Below are 24,164 nucleotides of genomic sequence, written 5' to 3' on the forward strand. Positions count from 1 at the left end.
GGGTCTCCCATGGGTGCCCCATGTGCAGGCAGGAGCTGCAGGCAGGCAGCCGGGAGAGGAAGAAAACCGGCAGCACCCCAGCCTGGGGAGCCAGGCCCAGCACCCCGGGGTGGGGGCCACCCTCCCGGCTGGCACGCAGCCCCCCAGACCAGGTGCAGCGGTGCTGTGCCGTGCCGTGCCAGCCGCCAGCGGGACGCCGAAGGTCAGGGCCCGCGGCCGCGCCGGGACGGTTGCTGCCTGCAGCAGCTGCTGCTGCTGCCCCGCTGGGAGCGGGGTGAGGCTCACGGGCGGCCCCCACACCCTGTATTTTCCATTTTTTAATTATTCCACACAGCCCCACTTAATGAGCATCTTCTGGAAGTGCCAACTATGTCACGTGCTTTAATCACTGTTAATTAGCGAATGCCTCAGGACAGCGCTGAGGGCAGGGCGTCGGAAGCCTCCTCGCTGCTGCACGCGCGGTGGGTGCCGGTGCCAGCACCCTGCCAGCGGGTCCCACTGTCCCTGCGTCCCTCGCCCCACTCTGGGGTACTGGCTCTGTCCCTCGGGACCTGCAGCGGGGGCGGGGGTTAGGTGGCAGTGAGGGGTCCCCCCTCACCTCTGCTCTGAGGGGTCTCTGCTGTCACCCACCTGGCGCACCACTGCCTGGGGTGAGAGGGACACGTTTTGGGGAGGGAGGCACGGCGGGACTTGGATGTCACGGAGGCAGTGGGTCCCTGGCAGCTGGTCCCCAGGGCTTGGGTACCAGTGGGACAGGTGACCTGGGGACCCAGTGGGGCACACTGTCCCCCAAGGGTGCTGCAGGGAGCTGCCACCAGGCTGTGGGGGACTGCTAGTGGCAGCGGGACCGAGGGGGATGGGGACAGAGACTGCAGGGGGACAGGGACAACTGCAGAAGGGTGACAGGGACAAGCAGTGACCAGGTGTCACCGAGCCCTGGCCTCTCGCAAGCTCACCCATGCACTGAGCTGCCCAGAGCTCAGGGTCCCCTAGGGGTGCCAGGGGTCCGTCGGCCCTGCCCCCATCCTGCCCTTTTGCCCACCCTTTTGTCCCAGTTGCTGTGGCGGGGGGATGGGTGCCTGTCCTGGGGTGCAGGGAAGCCCCTCCCCACCCACTCCCTCCCCTTCGATGCTTGGAAAATAAATACCTCTTAGTACAAAAATAAAAGCACCCCCAGCCCAAACTCTGGCAGTCTGGGGGCGGCTGCGGGGCCCCAGTGCTGCCGGCCAGGGATGCAGCTGCTCTGTGCCCCGCTCTTCCTGCGCTGCTCCCGAAAGTGCCCCCAATGTGGGCTTGCCATCTCAATGCAATCTCAGGCGAGGGGTGTCAGCCCTGTGCCCCGCTTCCCCCTCCTGCACCCCCATCTCCTATCTCCTCCCCCCTGCCCCATCTCAGATGCCCCTGACAGCCACCCCCAGGACCCTTCCCACCACCTCCCACCCCCAGCCCCATTTCAAACCGCAGCCCCCTTCCCACCCTGTGACCCCTCAGCCCCGTCCTGCCTGTCCTGGGACACTGCCAGCCCCCTGCCAGCGCTGTCCCCCCAGCATGGGGCCACCAGCCATCCCAGCCCAGTGATGGTCCCCTAGGGTCCCCAAAGACTCCCCCTGCTCCTCCCACCTCCCCTCCAGGGTCTGGAAATGCCCAGCCTGGTCCGGCAAGGAGCAGTGCCTGTGCTGCCATGCATGGGGACGGTGGCTTGGGTCATGCACATGGGAGAGGACAGTCCGTGTCCCCCTGTATGGCCGCACCTGGGCAGGACGGGAAGGAAGGATGGCACCGGCCCCTTGCACTCACAGGGACCCCCATCCCTGCCAGCTCCCCTAATCCCGCAGGGAAAGCAGGACGGTGGGGGCTTTGCAATGCCCTAAAACATACAGAAAAGGCAAAGCCCCCCCTGTGCCTTGGAGCCGGGCTGAGCATGCAGAGGGGGTCCCGAGGGGTTCCTGGACCCCCATCCCCGGGTGAAGGAGGTGGCATGGGGAGCTGGAGGCACAGCCCCTCTCCGGGACACGCAGGATCTTGGAGGATGGGATAAAAAATAGTAAAAAAAAATAACTGGGGGAAAATCTTCCCTCCAGCAACCGGGAGGGCTCAGTCTCCCCGAGCCATCCCTTCTCCCCGACCCCTCCTGGCCCTCTCCCTCCATGCCAGGCTGGCACTGGTTGCGGTGCCATGGCTGGCCACCGGCGAGCTAGAAGCTGGCGGGTCGTATCAGCATGCGGGTGCCCTTCAGGGAGTAGCTGGGCCCTTGGAAGTGGTGCCAGCGGATGCCGTTGAGCTTGCGGATGTTGTGCCGGGCCGGGTAGTAGATGCCGTTCAGGTTGGAGAGGCCGCAGGCGTCGAACCACCAGCCTGCGAGGAGGGAGCAGGGCGGGAGGGTGGCATCCTGGGTGGGCACCCATGGGTGCTGCGTGGGTGTCCCCCCCCCGGCTCGCTCACCTCCCGAGAGCATCTGGGCGCACTTGCAGAGGCAGTTGTCGTTGTCGGCGTCGCGGGTGCTGAAGCGGGTGCCCTGCAGCGCCATGCCGCTCTGCTGCCCGGCCGTGCCGCTGTAGTCCTGCAGTGAGAGCCTACCGCCCAGCAGCGTAGCCGTGGCCACGGCCACCATCAGTGCCGGCTGGCTGCTGCTGCGGGGGTTCACAGAGCCCCACAGCCCTGCTCGGGGGTGTCGGAGGCCATGGGATGCCATGAGCTGAGCAAGGGCTGGCATGGAGGGATGCAGGTAGAGATCCTGCAGCTCCAGCTTGACCTGGGTCTGTCAACTTGGAGGCCCTGTCCTGGGGGTCCCCAAGGGTGGAGGTTGAGCCCCCCGAAGCTCCTCTGGTCCTCTTTGCTGGGGGTTGGCTCGGTGCATGCATGGGATACGTGGTGCAGGGGATGTCCAGGGTCCAGCCCCATCTCCAGCCCAGCACCAAGGCACCCATCTGCCCGCCACCCCTCCTGCCCACAACCAGGCTGAGGTTCCTGGGAGCACATGCCATCCTTGCAAGCCCAGTGGCAGGAACGTATGGGTGTCGCAGCCTGGGGATGCCTGGCACCCCCTCGGAATGTCCAGCGGCTGCAGCCGTGTCACCCCCATTTGCCCGAGCATCAAGCTGCGGTGTGAGTGCCCCGGCTGCCGGCTGGCACCGCGCCCAGCCGCTGGCTGGGATGGGAAATCCCGCTGCCTTGATGCAATTTCATGCATTAAAATCCACTTTGGTTTCTCAGGAGCTCGCGCAAAGAAGAAGGAGCGGGTAGCACAGCAATGTCCCCCCCCCCCCCCCCCCCAGCACCTGGGGAGAAGCTCTGCCGAGCCGCAATCCCGCCGGGAAATCCCAGCGAAGCCCCAAAGCCCACCCTCGGGCCACGTGCCTCCCCGGGGCACCACAGCCAGCCCTTGCCCGTGGCCACCGCTGCCAGCGGGGCTCGGGGACAGCTGGAGTCGGGGAGGGCTGGGTGCCTGCCCCTGTAGTGCCTCTCTCCTACCTGTAAAGCTGCCGCTCGCTCCCCAGCTGGAATTTCCCGTAGTGGGCATAGACCTGGCCGCCCTCCCAGTCCCGCAGCTCGACGCGCAGGGTGTAGGGCGCCTGGCTCGTCAGGAGGTGCACGGCCTCGTTACCCAGCCAGTACTCGCCCGCCGCGTCCCCGAAGCCCTGGGGAGGCAGTTGGGTGGGTGAGCGCAGGGTGCGCCGCAGGGTGCTCCCCCTCCCCAGGTGGGTGCAGACCTGCTTGTACTCCCTCCAGCCCCTCTGGAAGCTGAGGCTGCCGTTGGTGCGGAGCTGGATCACGGTCCACCCGCCTCGGTCCGTCTCCATGTCGCAGTACGCCTGCAGTGGGGAGAGCCAGGACGGGCTGCAGAGCGGGGGGACGTGGGCTGGCTCAGGGTGGGCAGCCGGGTGCGTCCCCCCACCTCGGGCTGGGCAGCTCAACATGGGTGCTAGAGCTTGCCGAGGGGCTGGTGAGCATGTGCCGTGCCCAGTGCCTGGCTGGGGGGGAGTCTCACCTCCCTCTGTGGCTGTGGGCAAGGGCTGGGACACGGTGCTCCCGGGTGGGCTGTGGGGGTGCCTTTAAAATTAATTTTATCCCCCCATCTGAAAGCCTGTGCGAGCTCCTCCACCCGGCATCTGCTGCCTTTGCCCCCTCTGCAACCCCCGAGGCATCGCAGCCCCCACGGCCAGATGGGGTGGGGGGCACTGCCCCGGCAGGAGGGGTTGGGATGTGCCTGTCCCATGAGGATACCCACTGTGGTATGGGGCTAGTGTGCACCGGGGGGCACTTGGGGTCATGCTCACCTTTTTGGGCTCGCTGAGGTTGGCGATGTGGAGGGTGTAGACCCCGCTGGCATGGATGCCTGCACGGCGCACCTCGGCGCAGTCCTGGAAGAGCTGCTCCTGCCCGGGCACAGGGGCTGTGGCAGAGGGGACAGTGAGATGGCAGAAACCCTGCCGGTCCCACAGCCCTGCCTGGTTTTGTTGCTCTTTCCCTCTCATTTGGATGCTTTTGTGCCCATGGATTATTTTTCTTTCTTCTACACCGCGTCCCTGGGGCTGGGCGAGGCGGCTGCGATGCACCAGGGCCGCCAGCCTAAGCCTGGGGATTTGCCGTGGCTGGGGATGGGGTCCGTCCCCTGGGGGCTTGGAGCTGCTCCTTGGATGCAATGCAGGGCTTATTTTCGAGGTGAAGTCACCCATGCGTGAGCTGAGCACAGGAGCTGCCACGGTACCCTGGCACCCTCTCGGGAGGGTGAGGAGCTCTCCCGCTGCCCTGCACCCTGCCTGCGCGCCCCGGCTCACCTCTGCCCTGGGAGACGAGGCGCACCAGGCTCTGCACCGACTCGAGGAGCTGGAGCTGCTGGCGCTGGAGCAGGCTGGAGTTGGCGCTGGCGGCCAGCAGAGACTTCTCCAGCTCCTCGATGGTGCCGCTCTGCCGGCTCACCAGGCGCTGAAGCTTCTCCTTCTCCGAGCGGGCCCCCGCCAGCTCCGCCTGGTGCTTTGTCTCCATCTCCAGCACCCGCACCTCCAGGATGCTGAAAGGGGGAGGCAGCAGTGATGGAGGGGGGGGGGGGGGGGGCTGTGCCTGTGCCAAGCAGCCGGGCAAGGGAGAGGGTGGCAGAGCAGACCCAGCCCCAGCTGCGGTGCCCCAGCACATCTGTGGGGACCCAGAGCTGTCCCTGTCCCTTGCCATACCCCCCAAATAGCACCCCACCTGGCACCTCTGGGACATGCTTAACTAAGGGGCAATCAAAGCCCAAGGGGCTGTGCTGGGACTGTGCAATCCCCCAGGGACCCCAGCCAGCCCCTGGAGGGGTTCAACCCCCCCCCCCCCCCCAAAGCGCAGCCGTGCTCCTGGGGTGGGAGAGACCCGCCTCCCCTCGGGGTCCGGGGACTGGGGGGGTCCCCAGGTCACCCCAGGCCCTACTTGTTCCTGTTCTGCAGCTTGTGGATCTCGTTCGTCTGCAGCAGCAGCTGCTTCTCCAGCTTGGTGGTGGACAGGGAGTTCTCCTGCAGCTGCATCTCGATGCGCGACGTCTGGTTCAGCACCTGCCCCAAGAGCAGAGGGGAGCATTGGCATGAGCAGCCGGGGCCACACCATGTCCTCGGTGTCACCGGGCTCCCGGCTCCCGGGCACACAACCCTGGTAGCTCTGCACACCGGTGCATTAAACCATGCATCACCTCAGGGAATTGCCTCACTTCTAGCAACAGAGAAACCATGTCGCTCACCACAGTCCCAGGGGTGGTGGGGACATGGGGACACAGGTGCCATGTGCCCCGGCCACCCCCTACCTGGGCCTCCACGTCGGTGAGCTTGCGGCTCTGCTCAGCGCTCTGGTTGAGGAGGGTGCTGCTGATCTCCAGCATGGCGGCAGTCTGGTTCTGCACCGCCGTCTGCCGCAGCTGCACCATCTCTGGCTTCATGCTCGTCTGGATGTAGCTCTCCAGCTGTGGAGGGGAGCGGGGACGCGGCGGGTCATTCGGGGAGCTCGCCAGGTCCTCCCTCAACACCCCAGCCGAGCCTGGCACCACTCAGCACAGCCCCCAGGCACATCCCTGGAAGCGTTTCGGCATGGCACGACTCATCACGGGGCCCTTTGAAGCTTATCGGGAGGACAGAGCGAGCTGCCCAGGGGCTGCGCTGCATCAGGGGAGCCCCCACCTTGTGTGCCGGCCGCCCAAGATTCCTGGGCTGTGGTGCCAGCTGGGACCTGGCGTGGGCTTGCGTGTGTGTGTGCAGGTCTGCTGGCGAAGCGCGGCTGCTGCTGCCCGGCCGAGGTGGCCTGTGCCGAGCAGCCAGGCAGGGAGCATCCGGCATCGGCATCAGCTGCTGGCCCCCAGCCACCAGTTTCCCATGGCTGCGGACATGGAGGGTGGGGGCCACCATTGGCCGGGGAAGGTGGGTGTCCAGCGCCCAGTGCTGCCCCGCCATGGGGAAGCACTCGGGGCTGGGAAGAAGCCGGCTGCGGACACGGCCGAGCTGTCGCTTCCGCTTTCCCAGCCCACGGGGGAGCCGCCTTTCCCAAAGGCTTTTCTATTTCTGGCGGCCTCACCATGAGGTTCCCATTCAGCCCCTCCCCGGGGCAACGGCCTCTGCAGGGGCACGGTCCCTCGGCGGGGGCCGCGGGGAACGGAAGGGGCCGCGCTGCCGCCCACGCTGGGAAGTGAGAGCGAGAGGGGACGGGGGCTGCCCAGCTCCCTCCACCCCACAGATCCCACTGTCCCCACAGCGCCCGGATCCTGCTCCCTCCCGACCTCCCAGCTGGTGTAGGCAGAGCCCCACATCCTCGTGCATCTCATGTAGTTGTGGACCAGGCGGGACTGGCAGGGGTGGGATGGTGCTCTCCGAGCGGAGTGGCAGGCAGACAGAGGTGCCGGGATGCTCAGCGCCGTGGCGGGCAGGCAGCAGTGCCAGGATGCTCAGCGCCATGGTGGGCAGGCAGCAGTGCTGGGATGCTCAGCACCATGGTGGGCAGGCAGTGGTGCCGGGATGCTCAGCGCCATGGTGGGCAGGCAGTGGTGCCGGGATGCTCAGCGCCATGGTGGGCAGGCAGTGGTGCTGGGATGCTCAGCACCATGGTGGGCAGGCAGTGGTGCCGGGATGCTCAGCGCCATGGTGGGCAGGCAGTGGTGCCGGGATGCTCAGCGCCATGGTGGGCAGGCAGTGGTGCTGGGATGCTCAGCACCATGGTGGGCAGGCAGCGGTGCCGGGATGCTCAGCACAGGAGCGGGGCCGGCAGCGGGCCAGGGTGCAACGCTCAACTCTGCACTTGTTTGCACATGATGAAATCTCACTGGCAGCAGCGGGGCCCCGTTCCCTCCTCCCCAGAACCAGGCAGCGGCGAAACCATCACCCCACCACGTGCACCCATGGAGGGCAGGAGGGTCCCAGGACTGGGGACCCCGGCCGGCATTGCCTGCACCCCACTTCCCTGGGGATTTTCCCTCGCAGGAACGTGCTTACGGGGAGGAAGCGGGGAAAGGTCGGAGAGCCACGTCTGGAAAACATTTCCCTGAGCTGAGTGATTGCTGGAGAGTTTCCCTTTAACCACGTCGTTAATCTTGTTGCTTCACAGGGCTCGGGGAGGCCTTTTCTCCCTCTCAATCTTGCTGCTTTTTTTTTTTTTTTTTTTTTTTTAAATAAACATATCTCCGAGCCCAAGGGCAGTACATACCCGTGGAAAAGGTCAGGCTGGCACGGGGAAGGCTCAGTGTAGCCAGAGATGGAGCCCCAGGTCCCTGCCCCAACAGGTTTCTGGGAGCAACTGGGGCTGGAGGGGGATGCAGTGTCCCCGGCCCTGGGTGGCACAGGGGACCTAAGTGGGACAGGCTCTGTGCAGAGGGCTGGAAAATCGGGGTCGCCCTCCCTTTACCCCATGACTTGCTGAGGTGAGCTGGGCTCTTCTGGTCTCAGAGAGGTCCCACCAGCCTTATTTCTCCCCGAGAAGGGCAGAGCGGCCAGGCGGGGGACCGTGGTGCTGCAGGTCTCCCCAAAATGCTGCCCTGTTGCCCATGGCTGGATGATCCTGTGCTGCCTTCTTGCAGCCGCATCCATCCCCTGTCCCTGTCTCCATGCTGCCCTGGCATTTCTAAACATCCTGCAAGCATTGGTGGTGGGGGGGGCCTGGGCCAGAGGTGGGGGGAAGCCCCCCACGTGCTGCATGCACCCCTGCACCCATGCCAGCATGAGCAGCACCAGCCCCTGTGCTATGGGCGCCCCTGCTGCTGAGGCGACAACCTGCTGCTGCCCCACTGGGGACCCCATCCCACCCCAGACCCGGTGGCACCATCAAATGTTTGTGTTTGAAGTAAAATTAATTCCTCCTGAGACAGGAACAGCTGATGGGACGATGAGCAAAAGCCATGTGTCCCCGTGTGCCATGTCCCTGTCCCTCCTGGTCATGGGGGGCTGCACATGGGGGAGATGGAGCAGCACCCCAGTGCTGGGTCCCTCGGGGAAGCTGGGTGCTGGAGGTACCCGAGGGGGCCTGGGGACCCCTGCCCAGTGCTGGGGGCTAAGCACCCTGCTGGCAGGGCCCCCAGCCCCCGGCACCCGGCAGGGCTCCCAGGCCCAGAGCAGAGCAGACAGGGATGCGATGTTGTTTACAATCTGTCCCCGAACCCGATGCCTCCTTCGAGCCCTGGTTTGTTTGTTCAGGCCTGGAGTCCGACCAAAACAAGCCTCCCTGGGCAGCTCCGGTTAAATTAGGAAAGCCAAGGAACAACAGGGGAAAAAAAAAAAAAAAAGCTAAAAGCTGCCTTTGCTGGAGGGACTGTGCTAGGGGATGGGATAGGAGGGGATGGGATGGGGTACCAGATGCCCAGTGCCCCACTGCCTCATGCTCCTTGGGGCTGCGATGTGGGGCATTCCTGCCCACAGCTGCCCAGATGTGCAGCCCCACTTTGCCTGTGGCTGCCTGCTCCAGGGAAGGGCCATGTGCACCTGCGGTGGGACCTCTGGTCCCCCATCCTTGCTCGGCCATGCCCAAAGGCTGCCCTCACCCCAAACGCAGCTCAGAGCTGGCCTGGGCACCCAGGCCACAGGGACCCCAGGGCAGGGACCCTAGAGCAGAGGCACCCCAAGGGCGCAGGGATCCCAGGATGCAGGAACCCCAGGGTGCGGGCACCCCTGGGCACAGCAGACCCAGCAGTGATGGAGATTCTCTGCCACCAGCCGGGTGGTGGCTGGCTCTGCCAGTCCCTCTGCGACACACCGGGCTGGCTTCCAGTGGAGCCGTGGCTCAGCGTTTTCCCCGGCTTTGAGGAATTTGTCATCTAGGATGGCTGAGGGGATGGGGACAGCTCTGCATGTCCCTGCTGCCTGCCCTGTCCCCCATGGCCAGGAGACGCTGCCTGATCAGCGTGGCTGGCCCAGGTCACCCCGGGACCCCCCCTTTCGGTGCGTTTGGCCCCAGCTCTGGCCCCGAGCTCTGTGGGGGCTCAGCATGCGCCATCTCACCGTGCTGCCAGTCCCACTCAGCCGGGGGCATCATCCAGGAACACGGAGTGCAGAGGGACACAGATCCCATTGCATCCCAGTGGGACACAGCCAGGACCTGGATGCGGCTGTCCTAGCGATGCCACTCAGCTGGAGGGACAGTGACGGCTGGGGACAAGCCGCTCACCCTCTTATCAGCACAGGCACTCGGGTCCTGGTGCTGCTGCCTCTCCGGGGTGCAGGGTTTACGGCCCCCCAGGGAAGTGTCCCCCGGGACGAGCCGGCCGGGAGCTATTCCTGGGTCTGACGCAGGCGGCTGTGCTGGGCCGCAGATGGGGGCTCCATCTCTGCGAGCCCTTGGGAAGGAAATGCCGCTTCCTGCCGTGGGCGGTGGGGATGGGGTGAGCCGGGGTGGGGGGCACCCCTGTGGGCACGCAACCCTTCTGGTGCAGCACTCCGCTGCCCCCTCCCCTGCCCCCTTCCACTCGCCCTTGTGCCGTGGGGCTGCGCGGGAGCCGTGGGGCTCACCGAGCGCCAGGAGCTTTTGCAAAGCCCGCAAGTGGGAAAATGATGAAGTGGGAGACGTTTCGGCAGCCCCTGCCCTCAGGTCCCTCGCTCCGCCGCCTGCCAAAATCCTTCCCAAGAGCTTTCCAGCAGGGCTGCATCCTGACCCAGAATGAGGAGCGCGGAGCCCCGAGGGATGCCTGGCACAGCCAGCCCAGCTGGGACCACGAGGAGTTGCGGCAGGGCGATACAGCCACAGCGGCAAGTACCGGTGATCCGCAGCACCCACGAGCTGCGGTGCTGATGAGCTGCAGCACCCGCAGCACCAATAGCACCCATCCCCTCTGTGAAGACACTGCCAGGATCAGGCCCAGGTTGCAAACCTGCCGGGGAGACGCTGACTTGGCCGCAGCGCTGCTGCTTGGGTGGGCGTGAAGCCCCCGTGCACCCAACTCTGCCTGGAGCAGGCAGGGAGCCGGAGCGGGCAGCCGGTGCAGGGATGCTGCACGCGTGGGTGCTGGAGGCAGACCCCTGCCCACACCACCCCGCTGCCCGTCCCCCCGCCGCCCCGCACCCTACCTTCAGCAGCCACTGGGTGCTGTTCTCCAGGATCCTCTCGAGGTGCTGCAGGCGCTGGGCGGCCCCGTGGCCGGCATGCACGGTGCCGGCCGGCGAGTCCCGCTGCAACAGTGCGTTGGCGGGGCCAGGGATGGCGGGTGCAGGCGGGCACGGCGGCGGGTCGGTCTCGGGCAGCACGAAGGTGTAGCTGCAGTGGCCGTGCTGCACCCGGTGGTAACGCCGGCGGCCGCCCCCCTCCAGCGCCCGGCGCTGGGCTCCGGCCACGCACAGTGCCGTCGTGGCACAGGTCAGAGCCACGAGGCCGAGGCTGAGCGCCCGCATGGCACAAGGGTCCCCACGGTGCTGGGGGGGGCGGGGAGGAGACCAGGGTGCTGCTGCCGGGGATGTGCCCGCACTTCCCAGGCAGCCGCGACGCCGCTCTTTGCCGGGACGGGTCAGTGGGTGCTCGCCGCCGAGTCAAAACGCTGTGATTTCGGCATTTCCTCCCTCTGAGCCGGCTCCGGCCGCCCCGGCCTTTTATCGCCAGGCGGCCGCAGCCCTCGCAGGGGGAGAGGGGAAAAAAAAAAAGAAAAACAAAGGAAAAAATCTGTTTAAAAACAATACTTCTATCTTTTTTCTCTCCTCCTAGCCCACTGCGGGGAGATCAAGTTTCACACGTGATCTATAAATGTCTCACACACACACACACACACACACTCGCACACACTCGTACAAGCAGCCCCTGTCCCTCCCCCGGCTACACGTACCCGCCAGCCCCCCCCCCGGCCGTTCTCTGCGCAGCTCATTGCACCTCCCATGGCAGGCAGCGCTGCGGCAGCATCACCACCAGCGGGGCTGCGCTGCCCATACCAGCACCGAGACCTCCCACGCTCCAGCCCCAGCACCCAGCGAGTCCTCCCCCCCCCGATCAGCACCCGCTGGAACCCAACGCCCCCAGGACCCCCCCAACCCCGGGGAGCAGAGCTCCCTCCCCGCTTCCCGGCTATTTATAACACTGGAGGGAGCCAGGCCTGGATTTGGCCGCTTCGGCCATGGGATGAGCCCGTGGGGAACGGGACGGGGGCTGTGTCCCAGGCAGAGCTTGGCAGGAACCAGCCAGACCCGTGCAGGGCTCGGGGTGCCCAGCCCCGAGGATTGGGGGTCCGCTGGGGGCTGGGACGGCTGCGTGCCAACAGCCGGCGGTCACCGTGGCTGCCAGCCTACGTGCTGGGTTAGATCTTGGCTGGGTCTCCTTGGGAGGGGACAGTCACAGTGGTGGCGACAGGCTGGCATGGGACAGCGGGCTTCCCTGGGCATGGGAATGCCCACGCGTCTCAGGAGAGGTTGATTTTCTCCCAGCACGGGGGGGCACACGAGTGTCCCTGCATGCCGGGCTGCTCACACAGACGTGGGGCCAGAGGAGGGACCCTGCTGCCATCCCGGTCACCGCGGGACGGCCAGGGATGCTGGAGGAGCTGGTGGGACCACCGTCTGCAGCACAGAGATGTGCTGCCCGGTGAGTGGGGTGGTCCCGAACCTTGAGCAAAACCCCAGAGCTGCCATGGGGCCGGCATGCTGTGGTTGTGCCGTTGCAGTAACCGGATTACGTGTCTGGGTCCGGCTGTCGCTGTGAGTGGGGCCCTGTGAGACCCGGTCCTCTCACTCAATTAGCAACCGGCCGGACGAGCCCCTTGGCTCTTCCCGGCGGCAGAGCTGAGCCCGCGATACCTGTGGGGCAGCAGACCTGGTGATGCTGCTTGCCGCTTGCTCCAGCTGCTGGCTCAGGCACCAAGTGATGCTGGCGATGCTTTAAACAAAAAAAATCTAAAAGAAAAACTTTCCCCAGACTCCCGCGGTGCTTGGGGGCCGGGGCAGGGTGAAACCCCCCCACACTGGGAGCCACAGGCTGCAGGTTGCAGGACGGAGGGGTCCGGTGCTGGTGGCTGCATTTCCCGCAGTGGGGCCAAGGGATGCAGGGGTAATGCCGTGGCCACAGCCATCATCCCTGTCCCCCACCATCCCCCCCAGCAGCGCCTCGTGGAAATGAGGAACACAGGGAAGCAAGAGAGATGCCGGAGGTTTAATACATTTATTCGCCATTAAGCAAACGGAGGAGCTGCTACGGCAGCTTTGTGCCGGCTCCTGGGGCCGGCTCGATGCTGACACCCAGCGCTCTCGCCCTGAAGGGTCTGTGCAGCCCTCGTGGCCCCCGCAGCCCCGACACCCCACTGCCAGACCTGGCCTCCCCCTGCCCACGCTCACAGCAGGGACGGGGGGCTCTGACCCTGGGAAACCCCCAAATACAAAGACGCCTGTGGCTGGGGCAGCAATTTTGAGCAAAACACATGTTAAATATGCTGATACAGCCCTCTGTGCCTCCCAGACATACACCATTTGTTTCTGCAGGTGATGCGAGCGCGACAGCCAGCTCGGCAGGATAGACTGGCACGGCCGGGCTCAGCACCCCCAGGTTGTACCCCGGGTGACATTTGGGAGGTGGCTGCTCCCAGTGCGTCCCAGCTGGGGGATGCAGGAGGCAGCATCGTCCTCTGCCGGGACTCGGTCCAGCAGCTGCAGTTGCAGGGTGTGCAGCCCCTGTCCTGGACCAAACATGGCCAGAGCCACCCTGAATTCCTGTGCCCACATCCTACTGGAGACAGATGCTCCCCCAGCCCTTCTGTCAGCCTGAGGGTGGCAGGATTTGGCCAAAGGTTGTGCCGGTGAGGATGCTGAGCACCAGGCCGGCATGGTCCCCAGCAGGATTCCCAACCTGGGGGGCTCGCTGCCCTCTGAGCACGAGGACAGCAGGATTTGACCCATGGTTGTGCCATTGGGGACGCTGAGTACCAGGTTGGGTGGCTGTGAGCGATGGTGTGGTACTCAACAGGGGTCCTGCCACCCTCTGTGCTGGTGGCTGAGGATGGGGGACCCTATCCAGTACCCGGAGCAGCTCGGTTGCACGCTGTGCACCCCAGCATCCCTGTGCCATCGGGACACCGTGGAGACAGAGCATCTCCTAGCCCTGGGGGACGGTACCCAGGCAGGCACAGGGGCCAACCCTGGCATCAACCTCATCCCACCCGGCTGGAGCAAGGGAAGGGACCGAGAAAGCTGGGGGAGAGGGAAAAACAAAAATAAAGGAGTCACCCCCTCCCCGAGCCCCAGGGCATTGCTTTGGACACTGCAAATTAGATTTTCTGAAAAGGAAATGTTTTACAGGCCATAAATTGTCTCAAAAGAAAATGGGAGGGGGGGGGGGGCAGAAAATTGTGCAATTTTTTTGTGGATGGAAAAACAGGGGCGACGTGGCTGGGGCAGCACGGCGGGAGCCGGTCGGGAGCTCTCCGTGCCGCCGGCCGGCGGCACGGAGAGCTCCCGACCGGCTCCCGCCACGCTGCCCTGGCTCCCATGCCAGTGCTGCTAGGTACCCGTGTGTGGTTCTGTCTTCGGCTTCTTCTGTCGCTTTTTGCCTTTATTTTTGGGTTCGGTTTTCTCTGGAACAGAAAAATGAGGAGAAAAGGAGGGCTCACTCATTGGCCGGGCAGCAAGATCCATCCTGAGCCCCATCCCTAGGATGCGGCTCCCTCATCTTCCCTTGGGTGTTAGCACAGGACCCTCTTCCCAATTTGGGGGACGCCAGAGCCCTCTCCGGGTCACCAAACAGCAGCGGTCAGGCCGTTGGGACCCAAATCTCTGCATGTCCCGAGGAGCTGCCCCAAGCATCCTCCGGTTGGCCGAGGTGTCGGTGCCGAGACACCAAAGCCAACAAGGATGCGGGATAAGCCCCGCCATGCCGTGGGCTCCTGTGGGAAGGGGAGCAGCCCATGCTGGGGAGCAGAACAGATGCCCCAAAACTGGGCAGCTTCGCCTCTCCTTCCCTCCCTGCACCCACCATGCGCTCTCCTGACCCTGAGCTGGCTGACATGGCGGGGTCTGATGCTGCTCTCCCCGCGCAGCCCCCGTGTGAGGGGCACAGGGACCGCGACCGGCCGGTGCCGCATGCACCAGCGCTGTTGTCTCCGATCCCTTCTGAGGGCTTCAGCTCTTTTCCTTTTCTTTTTCTGTTTTTCGGCTCTGATCTCCCAGACAGTTGCCACCCACAAAGGAGAGGGCACAGCACGAACACCAAGCGTCTGGAGAGCGCGGCAGACACACAAGGCAGATTTACAGCAGCATGAGGGGTTTTGTGCCTCAGCCAAGCGCGGATGCTTCTCCCTTCCAGCTGCCCGGGGATGGCTCAGAAGTGGTGGCACAAATCTCTCATCACACGGTCGGGTCTCACTGCCTTCCCCGGCTCGCCCGGGCTGGGGGTGTCTCGGCTGCATCAAGTGAACTTGCTGTCCTCCTCCAGCATCTGGATCCCATAACCCAGCACTTGGCCAGGCAGGCAGGAGCCTGGGAGTGAGGGTAGATGCACACTCCGCCGCGGCGGGGACGCCGAGCAGCCTGCCCAGGAGCTGGCGGCCAGGCCAGGCTGCCAGACACGAAGGGGCTGCTCTCTCCTGCCCACCCAGCCGGGGCAGCAGGCAACGGGGTCTTGCTCATGGGGGACTGAAGGGATTTCCCTCTGCCTTCTTGGGGCCAGACCTGTCTCCAGAGCTGATCGCAGCCTTGAGAGAAGAGCCCTACCATTCCCTGAGCCCATCACCATGGCTTCAGGGCTCCCGGCTTGCAGGAGCCCGGTCAGAGCCAGGAGGCCAAGTGCTGTTCTGGGGTGTCATTGCTTTCCCAGTCACCCCATGAGATGGGGGGCCTCCAAAGCGCTGGCACCACGGTCCCTGCTGCCAGGACCCGCTGTGTGCCAGGCAGTGCTGGGCACAGGCACGGCGCCGTGGGCACCCGCTCGACACCTCACCGTGGGACACCGTGCTCCAGAACAGCCCATCCTCCCATGTCAAACTTGCCACATCAAACTGTCACCAACTCTCTGGGTCCAGAGCCTGCACAGCCTGGCAGGGAAGGGAACACCCCCGAAATCGATGCCACCTGGCACCCCGAAGCTGTGAGTCGGGGCCCGGGCGGGGAAGGAAATCAGCTCCTCCGTGCTGTCAGCAGGAAAACATTATTTATGACTGATGGTGCTGAGATGAAGCTGCTCTCCTGGCTCCATGGCCCCAGCCCCAGCACACACGTCTTCTGTTCTTGCCCCCCTTTCTCCATCCTTTTTCTCTCCCTCTCCCTTGCAGTCCTTTCCTCCACCGCTCTCGGCCCCTGCCGCGCTGGCGGTGCTGGTTGGCGCGTCCCACGGCACACAGTGAGTCCGCAGCTCCGAATCGCAAACCTCTGCACCGCTGGGGCCGGTGGCTCAGATCTCCTTCCAGGCCCTACAGATTGGTATCTCATGCGATCCCCCTTTCTGCCAGTTATTAAGATTTATTAGAAGAGCTTCGGTCCAGCCGGTTGCATCCAAAAATGACATCAGCCGCCTCCTGGTTCCCATCACCAGCCACGCGCCTGCGCCGCCCGGCCGGACCCTTCACCATGTCTGGGCGCTGCGAGAGGTGGCGGGGAGCCCCCAGCCTGCGGGACACGGTGCTGCCGCGGTGGGAGTAGATGCAGGAGCAGGGGCAAACATCTGGCCGGGAGAGCCACGGAGGACGACTCTGCCCTGGGGTGTCTCCCAAACCTTTGGCCATCAGAAATCTCCCGGGTGATGCCCTCCAGCTCCACCAGCACTCTGGCTATTTTGGGGGCTCAGAGGTTTTTGCAGGAACCACCCCCATGGGTCTCAACCCTCCTTATTCACAACTGTGGTGCAGAAAGCCCCGGCTGTGCCTTTCCCCTTGCAAGCACGGCAGGACAGGAGCCGGAGCTCGGCAGCCTCGTCCCGCCACGGTGGCTCAGCCCAGCGCCTGTCCCAGCCTGATGGTGGAGGGGGACGCCGGCCGGTCCCAGGCAGTCTCAGGGGCTGCGGGGTGGGAGCAGCCAGCCTGGCGCACTGCCCACGGGGGTCCCCGCCAGCCCCGCCGCCAGTGCCAGCGCCGGGACTGCTCAGCACATGTGCCTGAGACCGCGGCTTTCTCCAGAACTGCACATTTATAGCCACCGGCCTCAAAATGCTTGGGAGATGACAGCCAGGCTCGCTGGCCACTGCCAGACCGTGGCCACCGCCCCCCTCCCACGGCACACTTTGGGGCTCGCTTTGGAGGGGTTCGAAGGTGTGACGCTCACCTCCCGGGCAGTGCTTCCTCATGCGGCACTTCCTCGTCTCCAGCAGCGCGGGGCAGATGGCCCCCTCCTCCTTGGTGGCCCCTGTCACCTCCCGGACCCGCGTCTCCAAACCCCACTTGCAGCCGCAGGTCCGGCCCTCGTGGGTGCAGGCGCTCCACTCGCTCCACGGCCCTGGCTCGCACATCTCTGCAGGGGACAGGGGTGCAGAATGGGGACGGTGACCACGCAGCAGCAGGCACGTCCCCAGGCACCATGGGCAAGGGGTGCGGGTGCTGCTTACCTTGGCACTCGCGGGTGCCGGGCTGCACCGCGGTGCTGGGGGGGCACTGCCGAAAGCACTGGCCCTTGTGCAAGTAAAACTTGTCTTTGCACTTCATGCAGAAGTCTCTGCTGAAGCAGCTCTCGCAGCTGGGTGACCTGCACTCTGCCGGGAAGGAGGGCTGGTCAGCGGGGTGAGCCCGAGGGCCGGCACGCGGTGAGCCCGGAGCTGGCAGCCCCAGTATCCACCAGGGACCCAAAGCCCTTTGCAAACCTGCAGGGTCCAGGCTGCAGCTCTGGGCAGGGGAAAAGGGGAGGAAGCCCCGTGGCCCGGTTGCCTCCCGGCTCTCACCACTGCCCCTGGTTCCATGCCGCCATGGCAAATGCGGGCGAGGGGACACGGGGGCACTGGGAGGAGTGGGGGGGGCCCTGGCTGGCGCGGGACCTACTTGTGCATCTGTTGACCTCCAGCCCCCGCACGCCGAAGTAGCCAGGGGGGCAGGTGTGGACGCACATCCCGTACTGGCGGATGCCGTCCCTCCAGATGAGCAGGAAGAGCCGATGGTGGCAAGTGATGCAGCCGTTGTCCTCCGAGCACAGGACACAGCCCGTGCAGTTCTCCAGCAGGCCAGCGCTCGCTGCGGGGACAAACAGAGGACAGGGGCTGTGGCATGGCTGCAGCACACGTCCACGGCACAGCCGAGGTGCCGGGGAGGGTTCCAGCCCTGTGGCAGCCCCTCTCTGTCCTGCGGGGGTCACAGCACTGTCCTGTCTCCCTGCAAACGCCTCCCCACCTCCCTCTGCTCCCCAGATCCCCCCCTCTGCCTGGGCTGGCAGCGTGGGGACACACAGAGCCATCACTCCCCGTTGCACTCAGCTCGGGCATGTCCGCATCCATCACCCCAAGGTCCAGGGCTGAGGGTCTGCCCCGTGCCCAGCTCTGCCCGAGGGTGCCAGCCTGAGCCCTGTCCCTACGCCAGCTGTGCCCACCCCGTGGGAAGCATCCTAAGCTCGGTCAGTGGGTAGAAATATGCTCTGACCTGGATTAATTAGTTGATGCCTGTTAAGTGCCAGGGGACAAAGAGCATTTTGGAAATGATCAAGAGGAGCGGAGATAAGGATGGGTCTGGTTGCTCAAGAGCGAGTGCCTGTCACTTCCCTGGCTGCCTCTGCTGTGCTTCTGACCTGCGTGACAGTGGCCGACCCCAAGGTGGCCTCTGCTCCCAGGGACAAGGATGGGTTGCCAGCCCCCACCAGCCCGCAACCCCCAGCAGGGCCCACCGAGAGCCAACCGCTCCTCCTCCCCGAGCCGGCTCCCTGTGCCCAGAGAAATGCAGCCCAAAGAGATGCTCCCGGCACCCTTCGGAAGCTCGGTATCCAGGGGGTTACCCACGCCTGGTGTGTTTTTTGCACCCCAAGACTGGCTGGGCATCTCCATAAGGGGCCACCAAGCTCCTGCGCGCAGGCGGACGATGACTCCGCTGTGCCCGGCTGCGTCGGGAATCGCTTGCTCGGCTCTGGCACCGCAGGCTTCCCCGAGCATCCCTGAGCAAAGGCTCATGTTGTGCAGCAGCGGCAGTGCCAGCAGCGCCGGCGCTGCGTGCTCAGGGGCCGGTTTCCATCTGCCAGCAGATCTTAGAGCATTAAGATGTTTTTTTGTACGTAGTGAAGGCCTAGGGAGGAGGTTGACCTGGACGGAGCCCAGCGCCTGCGGTTGGGACAGGCGGGGGCTGATGTGGACCCCCCGGATTCGAGCCCTGGCAGGCACCGTGAAGGACCTGCCCTGGAGCAGCTCCGGCCCCCGCAGAGCCGAGCGGGTGAGGGTGAGCCAGAGGAGCCGCTGCTCTGGGTGCTGCCCAGCACGGACATGGGATTCAGCGCCGGGAGCGATGCCTGGCACTGATCGTCTCTGACTCCCAGGAGCTGACAGCAGAAGGGCCCCACGGCTGCGGTGGCCGGGGCAGAGGGGCTGGTGGAAAGCAGAAGTCGGCGCTGGGGAAGCCGGGGGAGATGTTGGCAGCCTTGTGTGCCCATCCCTGGCACAACTTTCCCTGGTGCAAGCCAGTCCTAGGTGCAGTGGTGCCATATAGCTGTCCCCCGCTGGCTCATCCCGGTCCCCTTGCCGGGGCACAGGAGCTTGGACGGCAGAGTGGTACGGCATGGCTGGGAGGCTTCGTTAGGGCTGCGTCTGCTGGGAGCACGCTAACGAAGCACCTTGGATCCATTAAGTTGTTATGGTCTCCGTTACATATTTACCAAACGCTGACAACATTTGTGTTCCTGGCTGCAGCTGGGACGGCTTCCCTGGAGACCCAGAGATTTACAAGGCTCTTTCCCTTCAATAATTTTTTTTTTGATGGCTTTTTCTTTTTTTGCCGCTCTCCCTCCAACCCCCATCTCGGGCAGGAGAGGTGGGGAGCCCTGCGCCGGCTCCGGGGCTTCGTTCCTCTCTCCGGCTTCAAAAATAGCCTCATGGTGCAGAGCCGGGGGAAGGCTCGGCCAGCCAGGTCCCGCTCCTCCGCTCCGTGAGCCTCGGGGCTGCCGGCATGGCACGCGCCTCTGCTGCCGGGAGCAATGCCGGGGAGCGGCCGCAGAGCCGGTGGAGGGCTGTGCCGCTCAATGGGACATGGGTCACACCGAAACTGTGGGACCGGGGAAATTAGGGAGACTGGGTGGGTTCACCTCCCCCCGCCCGGTGGTGATTGCAGACCTGGGTTGCAGGGCTGAGCTGAGACGGGCACTGGGCAGGGGGCACACGGAATACTGGGCTGCCCGGGTGGGCGCTCCTTGCTTGGGCTGTGCTGGACGGCAAGCATGGCATCACCCGCCGCTGCCCGCCCTGAGCCCAGCTCTGCCGCCATGGGCTCTGCAGGCACTGGGAGGCTCCTGGGCACTGGGCTGCCCAGACCGTCCCTCCAGGGCAGCAGAGCACAGCTGGAGGCAGTTCCTGGCGGCAGTGGGGTGGCTGTGGGGTGCTGCAGCATCCCTCTTGGCTCCTGGCCCCCAGAGACTGTGCTGGCGCTTCTGCCAGGACCTGAGGCCCCCATGCATCCCGTAGCACCGGGCTGCTCCGCATTGAATGCCAGCGGCTGTAGAGCTGATCCCATGGCACCCCGAGCCCCTCTCGGTGTCGGGCTGTTCCCGATCAGGGGTGTTTCAGCTGCCAGCCTGGCCACCCGCATAATCACACGCACCCACTGACTCCGTACATCTTTAACATGCAAGAGCCACAGGGAAAGCTGCCCGGGCTCCAGCCTGGACCCCCAAAGAGCCCTGGTCCTGCCAGGTCCTGTCCCTACCCCAGCACACACCAGTTCCAAAACCGACCTGCTCCCGGCGCAGAGCTAAGCATCGGCCCTGGCCCCAGTCCTCGCGGCTGGGTGGCATTGCCCAGCACTGCCGGGCATGGTGCCCGACGAGCCGGTGCCCGACGGAGGGGTGCCCGTACCTCGGCACAGCCCCAGCACACACCCTGCCCTCTGCCCTGGCACCAAGCAGCAGCTCAGCTGGTGCCTCTGCTCAGGGGAAGGACAGGGCAGGGGGACAGGCAGTGCCCACAGTGGTTCTGAGCATTTTTCCAGGAGGTTTTACTCCCCACACACTTAATAAGTTAAGCAGAGAAGGGAAATATTGGAAAATCAGCCCGTTCTGCACTATCCCCACTGTGCCCGCCTCTTTGCAAAGGTGGTCCCCATGCCAGCCAGCATCCCCCTGTCCCCTGCCAGCCCCGAGGGCAGGGCTGGCATCGGGCAGGCAATGCCACGGGGCTGGGCATTGCCTTCTCCGCGCACCTACCCTGAGCCAGCCCCGTGCCATGCACTGAGAGGGGAACACAGCCGGTATTCAACAGGGACCAAGAGACTGGGTTGGGAGGATGCTGGTTCCCCCCGCTCCTTCCAGCCCCGGGTGTAGATCAGTCCCGTTTCACACCTCCTGCCCGCTCCACACAAGCAGCGCCGGAGGCTCCGTCGCTGGCAGGGGAGGCAGGAGCCGGCAGCCCCACGTCCCTGAGCTGCCCCGCGGTACCTGAGCGGGACGAGCCGGCCGCGCACACCGTACCTTGCTTCTTCCATCGGTTCTGCGTGAGCATTTCCATGGAGCTGATGAATAACAGCAACATTAATATTATCCACAGCATCTGGGCAGGAGTAATTTCGGGCAGGGAAGAAATCAAATCATCCAAGCGGCTGGCGGGCTCGCCTCCTGCCAGAGCCAGCCGAGGGGCGGCGGGAGGGAGGAGAGCGGCTCTGGGCTCACACCATCCCACCCCGGCGCTGCCGCAGGCACGCAGACGAGCTTTAAGGTGGCATAAGCTGGTGAGCCCTGGGGATGCAGGGGCTGTCAGGCCAGGGGACCGCTCATGGTGGCGGGGAAGTGGCGGCTGCTCTGGGGAGCTCTGCCTTTATAACCGGTGCCAGCCCCCCTCTCCTCACCGCCCCTCTTCAAAATAATAATAATAAAAAAATTCCCCCAGCAGCAACAAAGCGACTTGAAAACAAATTGGCTGGAGTCCCCCCTGCCGGAGCACTCCAGCCGCCACCTCGGCTGGGAACCGTCCCGCTGTCCCGCCGCGGTCCGACTGTCCCGCTGCCATCCCAGCGCCGGGGTCACGGCAAAGCCCCCTGTGATTTGGGGGGGTGGGTGGAGCCAGGCGAGTGACGCTGCCTCCGCCATCCCCCCCCAGCTCAGCCCCCCGCTCCTGGCTCCGGCAGCCCTGGTAGCCCCGGTAGCCCCGGCAGGGCTGGGGGACTACGGCAGCCCCCCGGCAGGGCTGAGCCCTGGGGCAGGCCGGCTGGCTGGGAGACGTGGTGGGTCTCCGGCAGCTCCGGCGGCGGCTACGGATCTGCCCTTGCTGTCCCCAGGATTGCATCTGACTCTGATTTTCCAAGCGCCTCATAACTCACCTCCCTTCGAGCTGCGGGAGCTGCGCTGAGCTGAGCTGTGCCGAGCTGTGCCGAACTGTGCCGAGCTGAGCTGAGCTGCACCGAGGGGTTCCTGCCTCCCACATGGCTGCCCACACCCCTCACCCCATGCAGTGCTCCCCAAAACGCACCCCAGGGGTTCTTGGTGTCCCCAGAGGGACAGGAGGGGGGTGCAGGACAGGACGGCGAAGGGGCTCAGCTGCAAAACCTCGCTCGCCAGGTAGCCGCAGGTGAGCCACGGGTGCCAGTGCTGCGGGTCCCCGTCCCAGGAGCTCCACGTGCTCACCCCATGGTGCTGGCACATGCCAGCCCCATGCCAGGAGCCGTGCCCTGGAGCAGCCTTGGGGGTGTCCCTGGCCAGGGCTCCCGGGCCGCTGGCCACTGGTGACAGCCCCAAAGGCAGCCCCAGCAGCACACCCACCCCCGCCATCGGCAAGTGCAAACCGGCACATTACGTCCCTCTCCTCTCCCTGGAGCGGGCACAGAGGGGGCTTCTTGGGGACAGAGGACACCACCCACCCCACAAGCACCCCAGGTACGGACGCTGACCCACCCGCTCGTCCCACACACTAGCCGGCTGCAGGGCACAGGGAAGGAAAAGGGCCAAGAGTTTGCTCCTACATTTTGGGGCAAAACCCAGCGTTTCTTGAGCTGTGCCAAGCACAAGCATCCCCGCTCACTCCATGGAGAGGTCTGGGTTCGGACCTCAGTCCTGAGAGCTTCCAGTCGACCAAGGGAGAGTTTCTGTCTGCTTCGCTCTTGCAGGGTGCACCAGTGTTACTGGGATGTGCTCCTGCAGGCAAGGCTGAGGGCGGCCGGAGCGGGATCATTCCCACCTGGGATGTTCGGGGTCTGCTTTACCTGGGAAGGATGAATGGGTTGGGGGACCACTGAGCACCGGCAAACTCATTGCACTGGGGAGGGCTGCCCACGGGGTTGCAGTGGATGTGTCCATCAGTGTCCTGGGGCATCCAACCGTGCCCAGGGAAAGCACATTGGAGTTACTCTGCCCTCTACCCCCACCAATCTCTCCCTCCTGCTCCCCCTCTCCCCCTTAGCCTCCCTGCACGCCTCTCCCCACCGCTCCCATCCAGCACCACCGTGTCTCATCCCTGAACAGTTAATGATTCAGACAACAAAGGAGCCATTTCAGATCCCTTTGGCCTCATCATAGGAAACCAGGAGTACAAATGGTTGGGATCACTTTAGGTTTTTTTCTAATGACAACGTGAAATAAATTGAAAAATTACCCATAAAATGCAGGTTTTCAGCATCTGTTTCATCCTTTCCATAAACAACCAAGCTCGTAACACGGCATCCCCATTGCTGATCTGCATGGACTGGGGGGGACGGTGTGGGCACGGGCATGGTGGTGCCGTCCCAGCACGGGAGCTGAGAAAAATATGGATATGGGAATGGCAGTGGAGATCCTTGAGTATTGGCAGCTGCACCAGTGTTCACAGGAGCTGCCGGTGATGGATGGCTGTGTCTGCGGGTGCTCAGCGGGACTGTCACCCTGGCAGGGCTCACGGCAGCTCCTCACCCCGCGGCGGGGCCAGCCTGGCTCCCCAGGAGCTGATTGGGAATTTTTATTGTCCAGATCTGGAAGGAAAATGCTGTGCAAGAGCCAGGGAAGCGCCTCGTCCCCGGTCACGCTCTCTGGCTGCTGGCACGAGCGAGCGGATGTCAGAGCGAGCCCCGCCAGGGTGAGCCCCCTCGCAGGAGGAGTGTGCTAATTAGGTGGCTCTCATTAGCACTGGGTCCTTGGGGACGGCACGCGGCAATTTGCTCAGCTCATCACTGGGCTGTGCAATAGTGCGGAGGCTTTGCCCAGGCCAGCAGAGCTACTGGTCCCAGTGGGTGCCGGCTGTCCCTGAGGGAGCAGAGAAATCCTCCCGTTTGTCTTAATTTGGCTATTGATGACTACTCCTCTGAAAATTGCAGTGGGAAGGGGTGATGTGTTGTCCGCTGATTAATCAGGCGCCTGTTACCCCTCTGTTGTGCCAGGAGGTGTTTCGGGGGGCTGCGGAGGGTGGGGAGCTCGGCTGGCGGTGCCGGGACGGCAACCGCGGTGACTCACGGGTGATGCCGGGGAGAAGCAAGGCTGAGGCCGCGGGCGCTGCTGGCAGCTCCCGGCTCCCTCACGCAGCCCTGCTCCACGCCAGCACAGAGGGAATGAAATGTTCCTCCTTCGTCTTCCAAAGCACCAGGGAGGAAGTGTCCAGGAAGATAATTTGGAAAGTTTGTTTGACACTTGAACACGCTTTCATCTTTGGAAAAATGTTGGTGACCCTCCAAGGCAGCACCGCCTGCTTCCCAGCACGGCCGGCGCCCC

At 64.6% G+C, this 24,164-nt stretch overlaps 2 protein-coding genes across 2 annotated transcripts; both read right to left on the reverse strand.

Moving 5' to 3' along the window:
- Positions 1-1,659: 1,659 nt before the first annotated feature.
- Positions 1,660-10,820, reverse strand: ANGPT4 (angiopoietin 4; the record flags this gene model as incomplete). Its single annotated transcript, XM_082490959.1, has 9 exons — positions 1,660-2,355; positions 2,443-2,573; positions 3,472-3,638; positions 3,711-3,812; positions 4,278-4,393; positions 4,779-5,011; positions 5,404-5,525; positions 5,771-5,926; positions 10,500-10,820. The coding sequence occupies 9 exons, from the start codon at positions 10,818-10,820 to the stop codon at positions 2,195-2,197; spliced, it is 1,509 nt and encodes a 502-aa protein (XP_082347085.1). The 3' UTR covers positions 1,660-2,194.
- A 3,078-nt stretch (positions 10,821-13,898) lies between these two features.
- Positions 13,899-21,179, reverse strand: RSPO4 (R-spondin 4; the record flags this gene model as incomplete). The annotated part of the gene is made up of 5 exons (XM_082490992.1): positions 20,967-21,179; positions 17,357-17,545; positions 16,930-17,073; positions 16,650-16,835; positions 13,899-13,972 (listed from the first exon to the last, which is right to left on the reverse strand). Exons 1-5 carry the CDS (start codon positions 21,043-21,045, stop codon positions 13,899-13,901), a joined length of 672 nt encoding a protein of 223 aa, XP_082347118.1. The 5' UTR covers positions 21,046-21,179.
- Between the last annotated feature and the right edge of the window lie 2,985 nt (positions 21,180-24,164).

The sequence above is a fragment of the Vanellus vanellus genome (genome assembly GCF_965231255.1).
Source record: "Vanellus vanellus genome assembly, chromosome: 15".
Taxonomy (NCBI): Eukaryota; Metazoa; Chordata; class Aves; order Charadriiformes; family Charadriidae; genus Vanellus; species Vanellus vanellus.